At 39.9% G+C, this 19050-nt stretch overlaps 1 protein-coding gene across 23 annotated transcripts in view; it reads left to right on the top strand.

Moving 5' to 3' along the window:
* The window catches only part of Ptprk (protein tyrosine phosphatase, receptor type, K), a 499207-nt gene that overhangs the window by 465765 nt on the left and 14392 nt on the right, over window positions 1-19050 (top strand). For 6 of the 23 annotated variants that reach the window (XM_063265905.1, XM_063265880.1, XM_063265868.1 and 3 more), the window contains 9 exons: window positions 1680-1715; window positions 3652-3663; window positions 5996-6180; window positions 7941-8028; window positions 9029-9105; window positions 9307-9324; window positions 12512-12548; window positions 13877-13974; window positions 14588-14704. In XM_063265905.1, the coding sequence (XP_063121975.1) occupies window positions 1680-1715; window positions 3652-3663; window positions 5996-6180; window positions 7941-8028; window positions 9029-9105; window positions 9307-9324; window positions 12512-12548; window positions 13877-13974; window positions 14588-14704 (668 nt within the window). Of the gene's footprint in view, window positions 1-1679; window positions 1716-3651; window positions 3664-4600; window positions 4948-5995; window positions 6181-7940; window positions 8029-9028; window positions 9106-9306; window positions 9325-12511; window positions 12549-13876; window positions 13975-14587; window positions 14705-19050 lie in introns of those variants that run through there. The other 17 variants (XM_063265948.1, XM_063265945.1, XM_063265872.1 and 14 more) reach the window with 7 other exon arrangements.

The raw sequence follows: 19050 nt of genomic DNA, 5'->3' as shown, positions 1-19050 counted from the left end.
CAAACAGTTAACCAGAGATGGGGAAGTAAGTTCATGGATAAAGAACTTACCAGACAGGCTTGAAAACTGGAGCTCAGAACACCAGAACCCTAACACTTGTTGACATTCAGGAGGGGTTCCAAGGCAAGCTGACTAACTAGACTTGCTGGAAGTGGTGAGCTCCAGATGTCTGAGAGAACCCATCTCAATACATTAATAGAAGAGAGTTGAAGAAGCCATGTACTATCAACTCCCTTGGATATACACACCTGTACATGCTCACACACGGCAGCGTGCATAGACACACACATAGCATACACACAGGAAAAACTTTTAGCTACATAAAAGGTAGGTCCTTAAGTTTCTAAGTGTGGAGTATGAAATCCAAAAGTGTAGTTGTATTGACAGGCATGCAAAGATTAATGCGATAACATTTGCATTCACTTCCCCCCAACCCCACCCCCGGGAGTCTTCCAGAATTACTAATGTTGACCTATGAAGGAAGTGCTTTTAAAATGTACCCATTGAAGTCCTGCTTAAGCACAGAGGATTTGAATAATTGTATAATTTGAATATCCTAAGAAAATTATTCCCTTTCAAAGTTTTGTGTTTATTCAAATTTAAGTTAATGTGCCTAATTAATTTCTTCAGATCTTCCAGTAAAATTGATGCCTGAGATGGACAAATCAAGTTTGTCATTAGCATTTCATATTCAAGGCATTTCCATAACAGGTCTTATCCTAATTTGGGTAAATAGGCATGTAAGAGGACAAGATGTAAATAAAAGAATTCATATTTCTATGCAAATTATAAACTTAGGGAATGGTAAGTTTATACAATATTTTAGGTTGTAAGTCTATGTCATTTCACAAAAGTGTTTTTATTTTATTTTATATTTTTGGAAACCTTTAGCTTGATGATAATTTTCAGTAATTGTTGACTTGGAATATAGGCTGTCATTTTCCTGGTGTATGTCCATACCGGATGAAGTTAGACATACAGTTATTTTGGAATTCAGTTTTAATCATGGTAAGGATTATCTAGCCTACCTTATTTTTACTTGACTATTAAAATTGAACAACAGGGAACAACATAAAAGTCTAAATTCTGACTGTTGAAAGTTTGCTTAAAATATGAGTATATCCTCTCTCCAAGTGCTTGATTCTGTATTTCATTGATTATTCGTCTGAATGTATTTCTATTCCTTGGACCCTTCTGTTGGTTGCCCATATGAGGACCTGACTATAAAATGTCAATCCTGAAAGTGTAACTATAAATACCCATTATGAACTAAGAGAAAGAATTAAACCAATTCCCCACTGTTAGCTGAGGAAAAAAATAAGTTAGACTGAATGTAAGACCCTTATTTCTGTAAGTACCTTGTACTTGATAGATCTAAAATGCATGGTTCCTTTTCCCCCAATTTCATCATCTTTATAGTGTCAACCTGAATAATATGTCTTTTTAAATTGAACAGAGGCCTGAACTGTAATTATAGATACAACTCTTGATGTTTTACAGTAACTCTGCTAGAAAAGAGTTTTACCCTCGCAAAATACAGAATCAAAGCAAGTTGTATCATTCTATTTTTTTACGAAAATCCAAGTCAACTATAAAACTGTTTATAAACGCATACTAATTATGAAGAAAAGTAGAACTTAGAGCCAAGCGTTTCTTCACGAGCTCTGTTCTCCCCACAGTGCCCAATGACCCACTTGTGCCGACTGCTGTGTTAGGTGAGGCCTGATATCTTTATCACCAGTTTTCATTTTATTTCGTTGTTTCCGCATGCATCACAACTCCTTGCATAGGCTGTATCTTGTCCACATAGTAATGATTTGCCTTTTGGTAAGTGTCTTGCTCTTTCAGATAGACTGCCCTAGTCCAAACAGACAGCAACCTTGTTTTAGTATAGGCAGGTCTGGTAGATTTGAAGGGAAGGCACCCTGTTTAGAACAACACACCAGCTTCTACTTGTATGGGACCTGAAACAGAATTGCCCCTAATGGATGGCTCATTTGAAATGATCCCAGATACCCTATACTCAGGGTCCAGGAATGTCTGTGCAACTAGCAACTGGGAAAGTCAGCCTCAGCTGAGGGATACTCTAACCCTTCTAACTTTACCACAACTAAAGATGCATTAGAGTGAACAGGAGGACAGGTTCATTTACATTCGCTTTGTCTTTCTAAATGTTTGCTAATACAGGGGAAGTTGCTAGAATCTTGATGCAAGGGGTTTGGTGTAGACATCACATCACGTCACATCACATCACACCATGATGACACTACATTATATTAGAACATATAGTATCAAGGTGCAAGGACTTAAAACTGAGTGAGTTTACCTGGGTCATATCTAAGAAAAGCAGGTATTGCTTGTGATGATTCTGACCTTTTCTGTTGCAAAACCGTTCATTTTTAAACTTATTATTATTATTATTATTATTATTATTATTATTATTATTATTATTTCCTGACAAATTATCCGCCAATCATTTTGGCCAGCATGCATTGTATGTCCACGGGTTCTTTACCAGTCACACTCTAGTGGTCCCACTTACCCCAGAATCCAGATTAAAATCACCTTATATGTTGATGATTATGCTTACTATTTCTTATGAACAAGGAAGCTTAGGTACCTCTTTGCTATGTAGGCATTCAGTTTAAAAATGCATTACAAACTATTTGGGAATTTTATATCTGATCAGTTAAAGTAATGCATGCTTCTTCTGCAGTAAAACAATAATCCTGAGTTGTAATCGTAGAGCCTATATAAGTAGTAAGTGTTCCAATAGAACCTAACTGTAACTGCACTCGCCCTGCAGCGTGCCCATCAGCAGTGAGATGGAGGTGAACTGAGGCATTTCAGGACAGTTGACCTCATTATATATGCCAGAGTCATGCACGGCGATCACAGGGGAGGTATCAAATGCCTCCACATAGGCCACCTTATGCTCCGAGCCAGAGAGCAATATCAGTATTTCAAATTCATAAGTGCATTTCACTTAAATTAAAATAATAAACACTCCGGAGAAGGATGGTCTGGCTACGTATTAATATCCGACGTGGTGACTCCCCCACAGTAATGTAAAATTAGGTTCGAATCTCAGCGTAGAGTTCAGTAAACCACCTGGCAGGTTCAGGCTCCCACCGGGAACAAGCTTGGCAACTCCCACCATGCTCCCCCCCCTCCCCCCAGAACTGTATGTAAAGAGAAGAGGAGAACTGTTCTCTTAGTGAATGTGAACTTTACAAACTGTAAAGGCCGAACAGTTCTTAGGATATTTCGAACGAAAAGGAGTGGTCGTGTTTAAGGAGAGGTAGAGCTAGCCTAGCAGTGATGTAGTAGCACATTGTCGTCATTCCATTTTCCCTCATTTCGAAACTAAGGACGAATGGTTTGAAAACCGTTGGCTTTCTTTGAAAGCTGACTCCTACGAGCCCCATTAGACATCACGTTGACGTGTGCCATTTTCCCGTCATTCCCGGAATCGTGATACTGATAGTTGTCTTTCATCCGTTCACTTTGCATTTTGTGCAGCAGTTTTTGAAGTCATTTCAAACATTGCCTCATATCTCTATCTGCCTGAAGATCTTGAAAGGCTTGGAAATTTTTCATATTGATTCATATTTTTATCTTTTGTGTTTTCACTGCTTCCTTGGGCTTAAGTCCCGATAACCGGTAAGTATATTGCAAAGAACTCTAGAAAGCATTCAATCAAGACATAGCTAAGGTTATTACTCTTTGATGTATAATGAGGGACAATGGTGAGCGCAGGCACCCTTGCTGGCAGGCGCATTATTAGGTAGTTTAATGAGGTGGAAATGGATTGAGATTAATAGTTCATATGTGAGTGTTCAGAAGGCCTTACTGCCTATTGTACCACTGTATTAAAGCCAAATGCCACACAGAGTCTTCGCTTTTCCATGCCAGGGTACGGTCATGTGTAAGACGTGCAGTGTGAGTCGAATCTGTGTTTCTGAGCTCTTGTACTCGTAAAACTTCTGCTGTTTCAGCAGAGTCAAGATGAGCTCTGTCTAGGCCTTGCCCTGGCTACCTTGCCCCTCAGCCTAGGTATTCACATTCTGCTTCCTGACAGTGTCTGTTCACTGATCTCTCCACTTCAGTCGTATATCCTGTGGTAGAGCCTAGACCAGTTGCTTCTGAATTTAATCTTACAGGGGAGAGGTTTATTATATTCCTTTTCCCGGTCTATTGATTGTTATATTTTAGCGACGATGGGTCTGTTAACTACAGTCTCACAGGAAGCAGAGAGAACTCTAATGAATCCTGTTTACTAGCAAATGTTTATCTGTAGAGGGGTGGGTGAAACCAGAAAAAAAAGGCAGTAATTCCCTTGAGTGGTTAAGTCTTAACAGACACCCACCAAGGACTTTCCTTTTTTTTTTTTTTGTTACATTTTGTTGTTGTTTGGCTTTTTTTGTTGTTGGTTTTGGGTTGTCTTTTTTCCCCCTTCAGTGTGTGATATTTTTAGACATGAATGCAAAAAAAAAAAGTTCAGTTTAATAAGGCAGGGTAGAGATGAATGCAATCAAGCTAAATTATGAAGACATACAAATCTGATCGCAGGGTCTTTTTTTTTTTTTCCCCTCTCCAGGAAGAAAAAGTGTTTATCATGGGGACAACAGTTCATTTTTTGCCATATCCTATTTGTAGAGTTGGCGATAGAGCAGGCAGATGTACCAGCACTTGACACATGGTTCACTGTTAATTACCTATCATTCTCTGCATTGACCATTTCAAACGCAAGCTCCCCTAAACGTGCGCCTCCCTTTCTGTTAATGAGTGTAACAGTACTGTGCCTTTCACAGTAGCACCCCTCCAACGTTTGTTTCTTTTTTTTTTATTTAATGGTAAGTTTAAATGTGATTAATATAAGCATGTTTCTCATTGTAATGTTTAGGGGCTTTTTTTTGGTCATTAAAATGCTGTTCATTCTCCATAGGCAAGGCGTTCTTGGTTCTTTCTTCGTTCTTATGACAGAAAGAGAGTTAAAAGGGTCTTCCCAGGTTGAACTAAAACCATGGGGATGGGGTCTCTACTTAAATGTGGGTGGTGAAGGATTCTGGAGAATTTTAACTAATTCACTCACTCATTGAAACGTTTACTGAATTTCTGGAACATGAGACTCTCTCCAAAATAAATAGATAGATGGATAGATAGATAGATAGATAGATAGATAGATAGATAGATAGATAGATAAATAAATAGTAGTTTCCTCGCAGGGCGAGGAAAGTGGCATGCAGGGATTCTGGATGTCTTGGAAACAGAAGCTGTAGCCTTCTAAAACAGTGTTGGGGGAGGAGGGGTTGGGGATTCAAAAGAGGTATCCACATTTATTTCCAGTACACCCGGTTTCTCTCACACAGCAGAGAAGTCAAAGTGTACTGGCACTTAAAACAATATTAACACGAACAGGAAACCAAGGGGGAAAGCACATGAAGCCTCCTGGAGGACAGAAGGGGTGGGGGTGAGATTCTATGTCTGTGTTTCCAAACAAGGATTTTTTTGCGAAACCAAGGAGGGGAAAGGTGGTGAGAGGAGCATTCCTGTGGAGATGGGGATGTTGTCTAAACAGGGTCTCTGAGGGAGGTTGGAGCTTGAGTGCGGAAAAAGTTTATCCAACATGGTCAGTGGTGAAAACGTTTTTTTCAGTTGGCAGCTTGGTCCTCTGGTTCCAGCCTGTGCTGCTGTAAACTCCAAGTGTTAAAAACCAGGGCAGCTTGACTCAATAAATCCAGTGTCTTCCTGTCGCTCCCAGCATCTGCTGTCTTGTTGTTCTGACCTTAACCCCCGAGCCCAAGTGAAAGGTTTTATCTTGAAGAGGATTGCCGTCGCTGCCCCGACCCCAGTCCTCTTGTCTGGCTTTTTTTTTTTTCCTTTCTTCTACCACTAGAATGATCTAAAGACTTCAAGTCTTCTCTGCACGGCTGTATATTAAACAAGATAACTTTATCTCTTTTTTAATGTTCTGGAATACGAAATCTGCCAGATGAAAACCACAGTGCCACAGCAGAGTCTAGTCGTCTCCTCGATGTCCCTCGATACCTCTGTGAAGGGACAGAGTCCCCTTACCAGACAGGACAGCTGCACCCAGCCATCAGGGTGGCCGACTTACTACAGCACATCAACCTCATGAAGACATCCGACAGCTATGGGTTCAAAGAGGAGTATGAGGTGAGAGCTTCGATACTGTACTGAGTTTTACTTTTAGCTTAATTCTCAATGGCATGTAGCATTTTCTCCCCTTAACATTACAGAGCGGAATACTCTACAACCTCTCTAATCCAGTAGTGAGGAGGCCATCTTATGCATGGACGGGGAAACAGGGAAAGGAAGGAGAAGAACACTTCCCGGAAGTGCACTTGGGGTTATGTTTATTATAAGAGTCTTGAGAATGGATTCTGAAATATTCCAGTGCATTGTCACAAACACTGTACTACATCTTTCCACCGTCCCCTGTTTAAAAGTCAAGAACAGGATCCCAGAGCTCCTTTGCAGTGTGCTAGGGATGCCACACTGGTTGTCTTGAATTCCCGGTGTTTGTCTGTCTTCTTGCTTGCAAACCCTCTAATGGTGATATTACGTTAAACGTGCTGCTCGCCACTCTTCCCGCAACTTTGTGAACTGCTGCACGTGGATGGCAAGGAAGAAAAACTGACCACAAATCAATCGTACAACATCCAAAGGGGGATGGGGATTAAATTTCTTCTCCCAGTATATTTCTCTTTTTTACTCAGACCAAAATACCAAGATTTATCTTACAAAGGAAGTGACTTAAATCACATTCCAAGAAACAGCAAAAGAAAAGAAAGAAAGAGAGCGTGTGTGTGTGTGGGAGGAGGGGGAGGTGTGGGAGAAGAAAGAAAGAGAGAAAGAAAGAAAGAAAGAAGTTCCTTTTACCTCTTTCTTGCTTCAAAATCTCGGTGTTGAACACTGGAGCTGGTTTACACCCAGCACCACGGTGTGTGTGCACACAGACACACAGGGGCACCCTTAAAGTGGAGGACACCAAGTATGTCTTAGTCCACAGAGCAAGCAAATCACACTCAACTTCATGGAAAGACCTTTAAGGTTCACGTTCCATTCATGGGACACTTGTATACATTATTTGGGGTGAGAAAAACTGTCTTGAAATTGTGTATGTCAGCTTTAGATATTTGAGAAATGCCCAAAATAAGAGCTGGGAGTTAGACTATCCTGCCAGTTTCTGTTTGCTCATTTCATATATATTCCTGTGTGCTCTGCTTCAAAGAACGCTGGCTCTTTGAAGACCCTACTTCCTGTGTTGAACAAAGTTCAAGTTTTTCTACAAAAAAGAGATCTTTACCCGTATTTTAAATTGCTGCATGATTAGGCCAACCGACGAGCCTGTCTGTCTATAGGTTCTTTGGGAACAAGAATCTTTATAAACCCATTCCCTTCAGAAAAGACCCCCATCTTCATGGCCTTCAAAGACAAAAAACCGACAGATCAGACATGACTAAAGAATTATGGGAATAAAGTGGCTTTTCCCCCCTGTTAGAAAAGCTGATGAATGCACATTTGGAAGATAGCCATTAAAAGTAATCTTTCTAAGTTTTAATGTATTATTGTTTAGACAGTTTTTAAAAAAAAGAACGATGGTTTTTCCTACTTGTAACTCACGAAAATATAGCTACTTAAAAGCTAAAGTAGTTACAAGGTTCTGTTTTTCTCTAAAGCTACTGCTGTGCTTTCAAACCCGAGATCAGGACAACCTAAAGTGAACAAACATGCACCACAAAACCAGGCTGGAGGTCTGAGAGCTAAAGCGCTCACAGCCGTAGACAGCCCTGCCCCCCACTGCCACAAATGCGGCTTCCACGATTTGGATTCTCAGAGCAAATAAAAACTGCTGTGAAAGGCAGCTGAGTGCAGTGCGCTGGTCAACTCTTTCCTGTCTTTCTCTTTCCCAGAGCTTCTTTGAAGGCCAGTCAGCCTCTTGGGACGTGGCTAAAAAGGACCAAAACAGAGCAAAGAACCGATACGGAAACATTATCGCATGTAAGGCTCCTGACCCCTGTAACCATTACGTGTAGAAACCTGAGCAGTGGACTTTAGGGGTCCTAGGGGTGACATGGCTGTCTGTTAAGTGATCTATTGAATATTGAAAACAATGTGACCTCCCTCAGTAAATTCACTCTCACTCTTCCCTTTGAAAAACTTGCTGCTTTAAATTTTGTTGAAGTGCATGGCAGGTTGTTAACACGTGTTGAAGAGTATAGGGGTTGTGCCAAAGTGTTCTTAAATTATAAATTAGTGTAACAGTCTGGTGGGTCATATTCAAGATGGCTGAATTACTTGTTCCACCTCACCTTACTCCTTACTCCTTACCTGAAGGCAGGGACTGAACTCCAGATACTACAAGCCATGAATCCCTCAGAAGTTCATGGCAATGTCTGCTGCTCTTCTCACAGTATCCTGAGAGTTCTGTTTTCCACATATATGTACAAGTACCACAGTGACAGGGATAAACACCTTAGAAAGTATGGTACATGAGGAGTCCATGCAAATACCAAATCATCCCCAGACCAGCCTTGGCAATCCAGGGAGAGTGGGTGACTTAACTTGTACTTATTGGCTAATTTCCTCAAACCAGTCCACTCTGAACGGAAATCATTCTAAACTATCCATATTACCTTAAAACACAACCTGTCTCTCAAGGAGTGAAGAACAGGTTCCAATTCCACAGTCTGGTCCTGTGGCTCAGTCTGCTGTAAGCTCCGTGGCCCACGTGAAGAGCCATCCAGACATTGTGTCGCTACCTGCAAACTTCCTGATGTGAAAGGCAGGCTGTTGACACACCTGTGCTCAGAGCCCTGACTGGAGGAAGTGGCAAGCTCCACGTGGTTCTTGCCTTTATCACACATGGCTGATTAAATAATGATGCCGAGCTTTGAAAGCGCGGATTATAAGAACAGAATGTGTCCTTAAGTCTCCACCCCTGACTGCCTCAGAGCAGAGGAACTCAAATCGCTTGCATCTGGTTATTTACACCTTTCAGACGATCACTCCAGAGTCATCTTGCAGCCCGTGGAGGACGATCCTTCTTCAGATTACATTAATGCCAACTACATCGATGTAAGTGTCCCCGTGGAGTCTTTCCACAGCACGCCCACTTCATCAGCTCACGTCTGTGAACTCGATGTTTGTTGTTACCAATGACTTGATTGCTACCTTTGAAGTAAAGTAAAAAACTATACACTTTTCCTTGTTCTACATCCTAGTACTTACTGACACTGTTGTGCTTTCTTCCGCACCTGACTTTGGTCTGGGCTGTAGATTTGGCTGTACAGGGATGTAAGTACCACTATGTGTCCATGACAGCACCTTCTGATGAATATTTAATATAAATACCCTTAATCGCAGTTACTACTAATGCCTAGTCTAGTCGTTTCTGCATGCGTCACCTAATTAGTCCCCTACGATATATTTCTGTTTCTTTTCTTTGTAATTACTTTATGTGCGTAAAGAACTACTTTACCTCCTCCCCTCTTCCTGTGTAGAGAAAACGGGGCTGTTTTTTTGGCCTCGACAACTTATTATTATGCATTTGAATTTTATTTGTTGATAATTTCTGTCTCTGGATTTTCTTCTCCCCTCCCCCGAGCACATGTGAGGAGCTGGATGGTAGAATGTGCACTAGTGGTTTTTCAAATTTTATCTTTTTCATATTCACTTTTTTATGTTAAAGGACGAGAATGGGGCCAGGAATGTAGCCCAGTGAGTAAAATGCCTGCTGAGTATACAGGAGGCCCTGAGCTCGAATCCCAAATACTGCATAAACCGGGCATGGTGGCGCATGCCTGTCATCCCAGCCATCGGGAGGTGGAGGCCGGCAAATCCGAAGTGGAAAGGCATCTTGAAGTACAGAGTGAATTTCAAGGCCGACCTGGGGCTAAATCAAACCCTATCTCAAAAGCATAAACAAATACAATGTGTAGGGAGACTATTTTGTGCTGTGTGATATTGGCTTGTAAATTTCTTAATGCAAAAAAAATCTGTATCATATTTTAAACATATATATCACACATATATATTGGATCATAGCAAGTATGTTTCCATCACATATGGTGCTATTAAGTTTTGGTTATACATTATGGACATGGCCATGCTTTATGTAAGGGAAACTAATTATCGATTAAGATTACTGCCCAACAGGCAATATGTGATATTATATGTCAAGACTAACTCTTCGCCTCTGTGGCCTGCTTGAAATTTACACTAGAGGGTCTAGAGAAATGCAGTAGCTACATTTGCTACTCTTGCAAATGACAGTTCCCAGCACCCACCGAGTTTACAACCGTCCATTACTCCGGTTACTGAGTATCTTACGCCCTCTACTGAACTTAGGTACCAAACATTCATGCAGTGCACATGCAGATATACCTAAAATACGATTAAAAAAAACAAATAATAAAGACACCCTGGAGATCTTGAGAATGTTACTTTCTCTCTGGGTGCCTCAGTTCCCTCAGAAAGCCTTCTGACTTTGCTGGGGAAATACTTGTCGTCCCTCCAGCACAGCGATTAACACGTAGTTAGCGCTTGCCAAATTCCAGCTATTAATAACTAAAAACTCCAGTTCTGGGTGAATTGAATCACAGCGTGCGTTTCTTAAGTCGAAAGCGCAGTACAGCATTACAGCATGAACTGTCGGTGTTCATAGAGATATGCAGTAGGAACCCCTCCCTACCTGTTCTAATTTCTGCAAATAGGAAACAGTTCGTCACAGCTATGAACTTCGTGCCTTACAGTCATGTTAATAACCATAGCTAATTGATTTAATGTATTGAGAATAGCATATAAGTGTGTTGGTTAATATTCCTTCATAGTTTTATTTTCCTAAAGTTTTAAGTTTTGTCAGACATGTCATGAAAGAGCTAAACTAGTTGTTCTGTAGCACAAAAGACATCAACATTTCTCTTACAACTTTATAATTGTTCTTAGCTCTTAGATTAACCGGAGTTTTCTGCCGTAACAGATACACGTGGGAGCCTTATCCTAATACTATTTTATGGTTCATTGGGTAGCACTTTTTTCTAAATAAAATCTGTTATGCAGCTCTGTGACGATCCCAGTATATTTTAGCTAAGCACAGCACAATCTTATAATTCCCTTTCTTGTTTGTGTGTTACCCACAGAATAGCAACTCTGTAGCTCATTTAAAACGGAAAATTGACATGCTTGTGAAACTTTGAAACACGATTCCCTGAAACATTCTGGATTATTACGATTGACCAAGAAACCAAAGTCAGCCAAGGGTGTTGTCGCAAACCTTTCATCACAACACCTCCTAGTCAGTTAGACGGATCTCTGTGAGTTTGATGTCAGCCTCAGAGGCTGATAGGTAGTAAGTTCTAGGCCAGCCAGGGCTGGTAAGACCCTGTCTCGAGAGAGAATTTTTTAGTATTTACAGCAGAAAGATGCACACTGTATTCCATCCCTGGTCAGAGACTACTGTCTCCCCCCAACACACACACACACACACACACACACACACACACACACACGTTCCACACCCACTCTCTGTGTACTGAGCTGCCCATAGCAAATATGGACAAACCTTAACAGATTTCACTAAGTCCTATTAACACTATCATGCCATCAATTATTTTTTCAACTCATCCGCGGCACATTGGCCATTGAGAGCAGACAACAAGCAGATTGATCTTCAATAGGGAGAATTCACTGAAACACTATTAAATGCCTATGAACAGTTTTTGTATGCTGAGACCCACTAAAATTGTTGTCCAAGAGAAAGTGCAGTTTTAAAGACTTTTTCCCTATATATGTGTGTACTCAAGCTATGTGTGTGTAAATTTCACTTTATCAGCACACACAAAATAGTTCCTGCAGATTCCTAAACATGTTACAGGACTGAAATATTATCCAAAAAAAAAAAAAAGAATAAGAATTAATGGGCTGGAGAGATGGGTCAGCCGTTAAAGGCCAGGCTCACAAACAAAATATGAGAATAAGGATGAATTTCAGCAGGACTTTGATTTGAGCACGCATGCATTGTCCAGCTCTAACATTGGAATGTTCTGGTCCTTTTTACTTTGCTTTTCTTTTTTCTGGTTCTAATATGTCGTTGTCCATTTGTAATGCGGTGTGTTGTACTTTTGGATGATGCAATCGGAATTAATGTCTCTTCATGGAGTTTTACCAGGAATGAGTGATGTTAAAATTTACATGAAGGCATAAACATCTTAGTGAAACTGAACTAAATCTCTGGGGTTATTCTTCAGCAAACAGAATTCAATCATACGATATAAATTCTAATCAGAGCTTCTAAAATACTTAACCTTGTCGTCTGTTTGCCCTTCACATACGTTTGAGAAGGGGATCCCGTGTTCACTACTCAGTTCCGGTCTTTTTATTATAACCTGATCTTTAGAGGAGATTTTCTTCCCCTTTTTATGCCTTCATTTATTAATTTCCGATACCAATGTAAAATGATAAACAATTTGCTTTCCTACTTTAGGGCTACCAGAGACCAAGCCACTACATTGCAACTCAAGGTAAAATTTTGTCTTTCAAATATGTATATTTATTTATATTAAGTATTACATTCATCTTTATTATCCAATAGGTGTTTATTTTGTAATTTTGTCTTTTTAAAAAAAATGGCTTTTACTCATTCGTGTAGTACAAACACTTTTATAGAGCCTGGGAAAACTTAATCTTGATTCTCCTTTAAATTAAAATCCCGTGATGATTTTGTGATCTGATCAGGTATCTCAGTACACTGGACAGTAGTGTTGGGAAAAAGCATTCCTTACTTTTGATGAAGAGTAAGTGAGCACACTTCCTACCTAGGGTGGCCACCATCTTGTAGCCAATTATGTTAGCCCGAAAAGCGGTAAAACCCAAGACCCGTAGCGATGACGAGCTACCTACTGTCCTCCAGCAACTTTTGACAAATTGTAACTGAAACAAAACATAGGCCCTAGGGAATGTAATCAGTTCCACTCCACCATGGGAAAGAAAAGCAAAGAAGGTTGATTATATCACAGTGCACCCGGAAATGAGAGTACCTAAGGAAGCAAACCAATCTGTAATCCCCTCAGAATGTCTCCCCGCCATCCACAGAACGTGCATGACTGCTTAAAGTAAGAGGAAAGTAAAAAGACAAGCCTACCCTTGTATTCAGATTTTGCTCTGTTTTGCTTTGCTTTGGTCTTTTCCTCCTTCGGTACTGAGGACAGGAGCCAGGGCCATGCACTTGCTAGGCAAATGTTACCAGGGAGCTAAATCTACCTCCTGATATTTGCTCTTTTAACAGAGGTCATTTTTTTCAGTATTTCGCTTTTTGTTTTAGTAATTGCGTTTAATTGAATATGCTTTACTGCGTATGTTGAAGCACATACCAGTGGTTCTATGGAGCCAGCACATGCTTTTGCAGCTAGGTAATAATGTAGAATAATAGTAATAAAATAATAGGATGTGATGACATTATTTCATTCATTTTTAATCATGCACTATCCATAAATGATGGGCATTTGGTTAATTGGCAATGTCTGCTGCTCTTCTCACAGTATCCTGAGAGTTCTGTTTTCCACATATATGTACAAGTACCACAGTGACAGGGATAAACACCTTAGAAAGTATGGTACCCTCTTAGGAATTGCTATATCTAGATGACAAATTGAAGAAAAAAATTGGTAGATGTCTGATTTTTTTGCATAGCGTATATTCCACTATGAATTGAAATGAAGTCGTTCTAGCGGTAGGATAAAGAGAGTTTTGTCTTTTTTAGCTTGGCTCGTACACACTACTTTTTGTGTACTTAAAACTTTTTATTACCTATGAAATATCTCTGATAACATGAAAAATAATTTGTTTATAGGACCAGTTCATGAAACCGTGTATGATTTTTGGAGAATGGTATGGCAGGAGCAGTCAGCCTGTATCGTGATGGTCACTAATTTAGTGGAAGTTGGTCGGGTAAGAAAAAACCTTATTATTTATTTACGTATATAAGTATTCTTAAACAATAGTCAACTCCCTTGGAGAATATCATCCAGTAGTTTAAGAATATTTCATCGACAGGAATATTTCGATTGGATGCTCCTAAGTGAACTTTCAACGATTGAGAAATATTTGATTTCTCATTGAAAAATAAGATAATCTTTCATTTTCAAACATAATTTCTGAGAACCTTGATGCACGACTGCTCCCCTTCCCTTCTCCAGTTCTTCCCTTGTACCCTGTTCCCAAATGCATGATCTCGTCTTTACTTATGACTGCTACATGTTTATACAACCTGCAAAATTCTGTGTTATTATTCATATACACATACGTGTGGGGCCAGCCACTTGGGATTGGACCACCTGTAAGGCAACATTTGAAGGAAACTAGGATGAGCTTGAATTTTATTCTGAAACGTTCCTGAGCTGTTTGACCTAACATTTTTTGAAAGTGCACAGTCCGTTTATTTTGTGACATTGTCTCGCCTGTGTTTGAATTATGGACTAAATTTATCGTCGGGATGAAGTTGTCTTTCCTGCTGTGTATGTGTTCGGTTAAATCTGTACCGGTGCATTCTTCTCATCACTAGGTGAAATGCTATAAATATTGGCCTGATGATACCGAGGTTTACGGTGACTTCAAAGTCACCTGCGTAGAAATGGAACCACTTGCTGAATACGTAGTTAGGACATTCACCTTGGAGAGGGTAAGCTTTCAAACTTGTATTGAAAATGTGAGTATTGATATTTTCAGAAAATCACTGCGAGGTTCTGTTCTGATTACCATGAGATCCACCTACTGATCTATTCATTAATCTACAAATTCATTTGTTTTCGTTTGCTTGTTTCTTCACTTTAGTTTTAGTTTGTTTTGGGACAGGGTCTCAATGTGCAGTGTAGTTCTGGCTGTCCTTTGATTCACTCTGCCTCAAACTCACAGAGGTCCACCTGCTTTTGCCTCCCAAGTGCTGAGATGAAAAGCATGGGCCACTAAACCTAGCAATCTACAGATTCTTATTTGAGAGTTCAGCCTTACGACATATATTAAAATCCCTGTTCTTACTGGAGAGCCCTCAGCTGAAAGGATAGTGATAACTACAAACAAGAGATACAGAGTGGCAGAGTGCCATGGTGGAATGAATACCCTTTGGAAACTGAAACAGGAAGTATTACTGAAATACATGACAGAACGTTCCACAAAATCAAAGGGTTAATCTGAGGAGCCTATGTTAAATGGTATGTGAACCTGAAGGAAGTGAGGCATGAGGGTATGTCTTGGGGAGGTGTTCCTGAAAGACGTGAGTCATGCCGGAGCCCTAAGACTTACATTTGTTCTTCTGAGACTCGTGGATCAGATTTCAGAGATGGGGAACTGGGGGAAAGGAAGGATGCCGGATGAAGGAGTCAGAACCAGACGCTGAAGCCTTCCGGCTGCGCAGTGACTTTACACTGAGTTAGGTCACTGGAGGCTTTAACGCTTAGGGTACATGGTTATTGCTCTCTTCTGTTTTCATTAATTAATTTTCTAATGATATTCTCATTGTTAAAACACATTCTAAGTGCTCTCACCTCCCGCCTCTCTCAACTCTCGGCTTTTCCTATCCTCATATAATTTTTGGCCATGTTGTGACCCGCTGAGTTTAAGGAGGTGAGCTAAAAAGGCAAGAGAGGGTACACAGTCTGCCACTCTCAGGAGATGGACCTGGGCACAGAACCGTGGACACTGCAGAAGTGCTTACTGTGTAGTAGAACACACAACCATGTACTCAAAGGCACATGAACACACAACCATGTACACAAAGGCACACACAAACCTAAGAATACCAGTAACATCAGTTTGTGGTGTTAATGTAAATGAAAATCACTAGACTCTGAAGACAGGCAATAAATTGCCTATTGAGAATGTTTGATGAATATGGATATATCATTTTGTATTTTTCAAATGAGCAAAAAGTGTCACCAAGGATGATAATCCTCATTGATTGTGTACGATCACAAACATGGAATTGGTTAATGATCAGAGTTAAAATACTTTAAGCCTCTACAAATCAGTATATGAGTTTGTCCATAAATTAAAAAAAAAAACATTTGGGCATTTGATGCATTTATCTATTGTGAGTCTATTCTTAAGAATGTATTTATAGGCAATATCTAATTTGCGTTGTTGAAAAAATTCTAGATAACTATCAACATGATGTGGCAGGGAATTAGTCAAACCATTAGGAAACCAGAGACTATCAATAAAACAAGGGAAAGTTATATAGTAAGGTGGAAAATAATACCTTGAAAGCCTGGTTGCCTGAAGAGATCAATAAAATACCTAAATCTCTAAGGGAGGCACAGTGATAAATGTTCAAACATTGTATAAAGAATGCTACATTAGAATATATAACTGGAATTGCATTGGCTATTATAAAAGTCACTTTAAAAATCAAGCATGAACTTTGACATACAGACATAGATTTTGGTCCAGACCCACCAAGCGTCTAGGTAAGCAGATGGTGTGTGTATATGTGTTCGGGGACGGGGCGTGATTGTTAAATTTACCATTGAAATGGAAATGTGGCTTTGTAGCCGTGAGTTTCTTTTAAAGGATGGTCTTGGCCATTTTTTTTTTTTTAGCCAGAGAAGACCATTAAAGTCAACAAGATGTATTTGGAAAGCTTATATGGTGCTGATACAGAACTAAATAAAGTTCTCGCTCCCTCCATCCACTCTCATGCACACACAAAGATGATCGCGTTCATTCAAAAATGTGAAAGATTTTAAGAAATACTGACTCTAGTCATGAAGTCAGAAAATACCTGAGCTATTACATTTCTCTAAGAGCATAAAGACATTTAAATTAATGAAAGACATGGAGTATAGGAGTGAAGCGACCTGATTTCATTAATTGGTTCGTGGGTTTAATGTATTGTCCTTAAAGATATCTGTGTGGTGCTTTAGCAAAAATAAGGAGACTTCCTGTGTGGACAAGTGACCTCCTATTACTATGTCATACATGGAGTGGAAAGGACACTGTTCACTATACTAAACTAACATAGAGGCTCTTGGCTGTATTATTAGGACACTGAGGTGGATAGATATTTGTACTAGTATTCAACATTTTTTGCAAATTTAAGCAAATTAGTAAAAGAAATGTTGTATGACAAAGGTGACGTTCTTCTTTAATTTACGTATACGGACATTTTGCTTCCGTGCATTTTCGTGTACCACAGGCTGTTTAGGGTGCCCGTGGAGGCCAGGCGAGGCCATGGATGCTGTGGGTCTGGAGTTACAGAGGGTCAGTGCTGTCGTGTGGGTGCTGGTTCTCCAGAAGTAAAGCCAGAGCTCCTAACTGCTGAACTGTTTCTCCAGCCATGGTTCCATAGCCGTTTTTAAAGCCAAAATTTTTTTAATATAAGCTGTTCTACCAAGAAAACTATGATACTATTATTTTTTAAAATCTAATAATATTTACTTAAATTACTAAGTCAACACAACAGTTCATGTTTTCTTTACTAACAGTCTATAGAAAATGTATGAACAGGGCTTCTTCCATAATGACAGAACATCCCCCACTCTTTGACTGTATTTAGCAAGGCATGTTTCTAAATAGAGAAAACAGTAAAATACATCAAATGCCATAAAATAAGATGCAGATGATCAAACACCTTTCCCAGACTGCAGGTCCCGTGAGATTAATGTCATCACACTGCTTTAACCTAAATCTAAATGCCACTGGAGTCTTTCAACCTTTTTTTTTTTTTCTCGTTATCTAAACTGAAGGCGGTGCCTTCAGAAGAAGGGCACATATCTGGTGATTAGTGTGAATTTTTTAATTAATTAATCATTGCGATTGACACTAGTCAAGCATCCCACCACTGAACCGCTTCCTAAGCTATACAAGGATTTTTCCAAATAAAAGACTCCTGTGAGGATGTTTACCGCCAGATAGGGAAATCAGTTTTTAAAGTCAGCCTTGCACATGTCACCGGAATAGAAGGGGACAGCCCAGCCCGTGCAACCACACTGGGTGAAGTAGTTAGGATAGAGGACTTGAAATGTAGCAAAAAACGAATGTAATGTTTCCCACTTTGTGGTTTCGTGACGGCTTTTGCGATGGGAATGTTAAGGTTGTTCATAGAGCTCTTTGCATGTAACTTACTGTGCTGGGAATTAATACTGAAAGGAATTATAGCCCACGATCACTAGCTCCTCAGAGTTTGATAACACTGTTTGCTGTAAGACAGACTCTGAAGATACACCGCCGTTCTTAAATTGATTTATTTAGTTCCTATGTTTTCGCTTTTTCTGATTGACCAAGTAAGATTAATATCTTCACCAGTAGCTCACAGTAAAGTTAGATTGATATAGATTTTTTTGTTGTTTATACAAATACAGATCCTTAAGCATGCATTTTTTTCAGTATTATATTTACAGTGCCCAATGCTTCCTCAATTCTAAGGATTTGCTTATGAAACAGGAGAGGGCTTGTCAGTACCGTTGCGAGGTTCTCTTAGATTAACCCGATAGGAGAGAGAATGGCAGTGGATGGGTCACTTCCTTCATTGTGCTGTTACCCTGGATAATACTTTGTGAGCCAAATTACTTCACAGAGCTGGGGAAAAAATCATTTACCCAGAGAACAGTTTAGCTGCCCGTGTATTTTCACCAACCAATTTAGCGTAGCACTGTGCTGGAAAATCCCTACGTACTAGGCCTCAAAACCATTTTCAACATGGATAAGCAAGGTTTTGAAATCTCCTCTTGAGTATACCAGGTCAAGAGGACTTTCCCATTTCCTCCTTATCCCTCCCAATCATTTCATGTGACGTCGTCACTCAGTAAGGAACAAGCTGTCAGTGGCAAATAAAAATTACCCAGAAATCAAACAAAGCTAACTTTCTTTCATGCCAGTTCTCTGCCAATTAAAGTTAAGTTCCCAGGCCATGTGAGACCAATACCATTTAAAAAAAAATCAGTAAACGCTCATTTCTTTCATGGCCACTCAAATCTAGTAGCCATGGTGTCTTTGGTGGTTTCCTATGAGTTGTTTCTAAAGCACTGTTTT

Source organism: Rattus norvegicus, chromosome 1 (genome assembly GCF_036323735.1).
Source record: "Rattus norvegicus strain BN/NHsdMcwi chromosome 1, GRCr8, whole genome shotgun sequence".
Lineage (NCBI taxonomy): Eukaryota > Metazoa > Chordata > Mammalia > Rodentia > Muridae > Rattus > Rattus norvegicus.
The sequence above is the reverse complement of the archived record's forward strand: the minus strand, read 5'-3'. Positions and strand labels throughout refer to the sequence as shown.